General features: G+C 48.6%; 1 protein-coding gene across 1 annotated transcript; it reads left to right on the top strand.

Moving 5' to 3' along the window:
* The first annotated feature begins 695 nt into the window (after positions 1 to 695).
* Positions 696 to 1,127, top strand: LOC112025346 (uncharacterized). Its single transcript, XM_024058009.2, has one exon. It carries the CDS (start codon positions 696 to 698, stop codon positions 1,125 to 1,127), a length of 432 nt encoding a protein of 143 aa, XP_023913777.2.
* The last annotated feature ends 385 nt before the right edge of the window (positions 1,128 to 1,512 follow it).

Genomic DNA, 1,512 nt, shown 5'->3' with positions numbered 1-1,512 from the left:
TCTAAGGGAATCGTTGACCAAGAAACCCCCCCGAGGACATGAGACAGCTGATGAGGCGCATCGAAGAATACAAACGGCTGGAAGACGACCAGTTGCATAGCAAAGGAAAAGCGCCTGTGATAAATCATCCTCGGTAGAACATCTATCCGCCCAGGATCCAAGGGAATTTGAGGATACAGGAACCAGAAGCACAGGTAGGGGAGGTGAATCTAACGTTTAAAGAGCCAGTGCATAGGATTGTTGACAAGATTAAGCACGAATCGTACTTCAGGTGGCCGAACAAGATGGGAGGCGACCCGTCTAGGAGGAATCAGAATTTATATTGCATTTACCATAAGGATAAGGGCCACACAATCGAACAATGCCAAGTGTTAAGGGATCATCTCGGGTAGCTAGTTAAGGTTGGGCATTTAAAGGAGTTTGTGACGGACGCAGGGGACTGAAGAGCAGGGCAGGGCACCCCGCAGAGAGGGAATCCCCTTCCCCCCCCTCTTGGGATAATTGAGGTCATCCACGTTGCCCCAAAGGGCCTCATTACAACTTGAGGAAAAGAGGAATTGACTGTAGTATCAATGGAAGAAAGCTCGGGCATGCCGCCCCTCGCGAAGAAGATAAAACCAATATGAGAGCCCATCACTTTCGACGATAGTGATTTGGAAGGGACAATTTAGCTGCACGACGATGTGTTGATAGTCATGGCCCGCGTAGGAGGTTTCATTGTGAATAGAATAATGATAGACCAGGGAAGTGGTGCTAAGGTTAAGTACCCAAACCTCTTTAGGGGGCTCGGGTTGAAGAGCGAGGATCTCTTGAAGTATAGCACCCCCTTAGTTGGGTTTGACGGTAAAGTGGTTGTTCCTGAGGGGCAGATCTCTCTGCCCATGAATATGGGAGGCAAGAAGGTAGTGGTAAAGTTCATAGTAGTTGCTTCGTTCTCTTCATACACGGCAATACTAGGAAGGCCATGGATCCATGCAATGGGGGCTGTCCCGTCCACTCTGCACGTGAAAGTTAAGTTTCCCACTGATCATGGTATCATTGTGGTACGAGGAAGCCAGCGGGTGACCAGGCAATGCTTAGTCGCCATAGTCAATTGGAAGAAAGAGCAGACCTACCAGAAGGAGTAGGCCGAGCATAAATTTTCGTCATGGGGGATTCCTTTAGCAATTACAGAATTTGCAAGAGGAGAAAGGGGCCGCATGCGCCGAGAAGATGGTCAAGGTGAAGGTATTTCCGGATGTAGACAAATACTTCCAAATCGAAGAAACCATAGAGGACTAGGAAAAAGTAGAAATGTTGCTGCTCATAATACAGAATGTGGATGTGTTTGCATGGAGTCCATATGAAGTGCCCAGGGTAGATCTTGAGTTCATCGTCCATAAACTTGGGGTCGACCCCTCGTTCACTCCTAAGAAGCAGAGGCCGAGGAGATCGGCCTGGGAGGACGCAGAGGGGGTGAAAGGGGAAGTCCAAAGATTGAAGGATGCTGGGGTGATAAAGGAAATATTCTTC

This window comes from Quercus suber, unplaced genomic scaffold, assembly GCF_002906115.3.
Source record: "Quercus suber isolate HL8 unplaced genomic scaffold, Cork oak 2.0 scaffold_65, whole genome shotgun sequence".
NCBI lineage: Eukaryota > Viridiplantae > Streptophyta > Magnoliopsida > Fagales > Fagaceae > Quercus > Quercus suber.
This window is presented reverse-complemented; position numbering and strand designations above follow the sequence as displayed.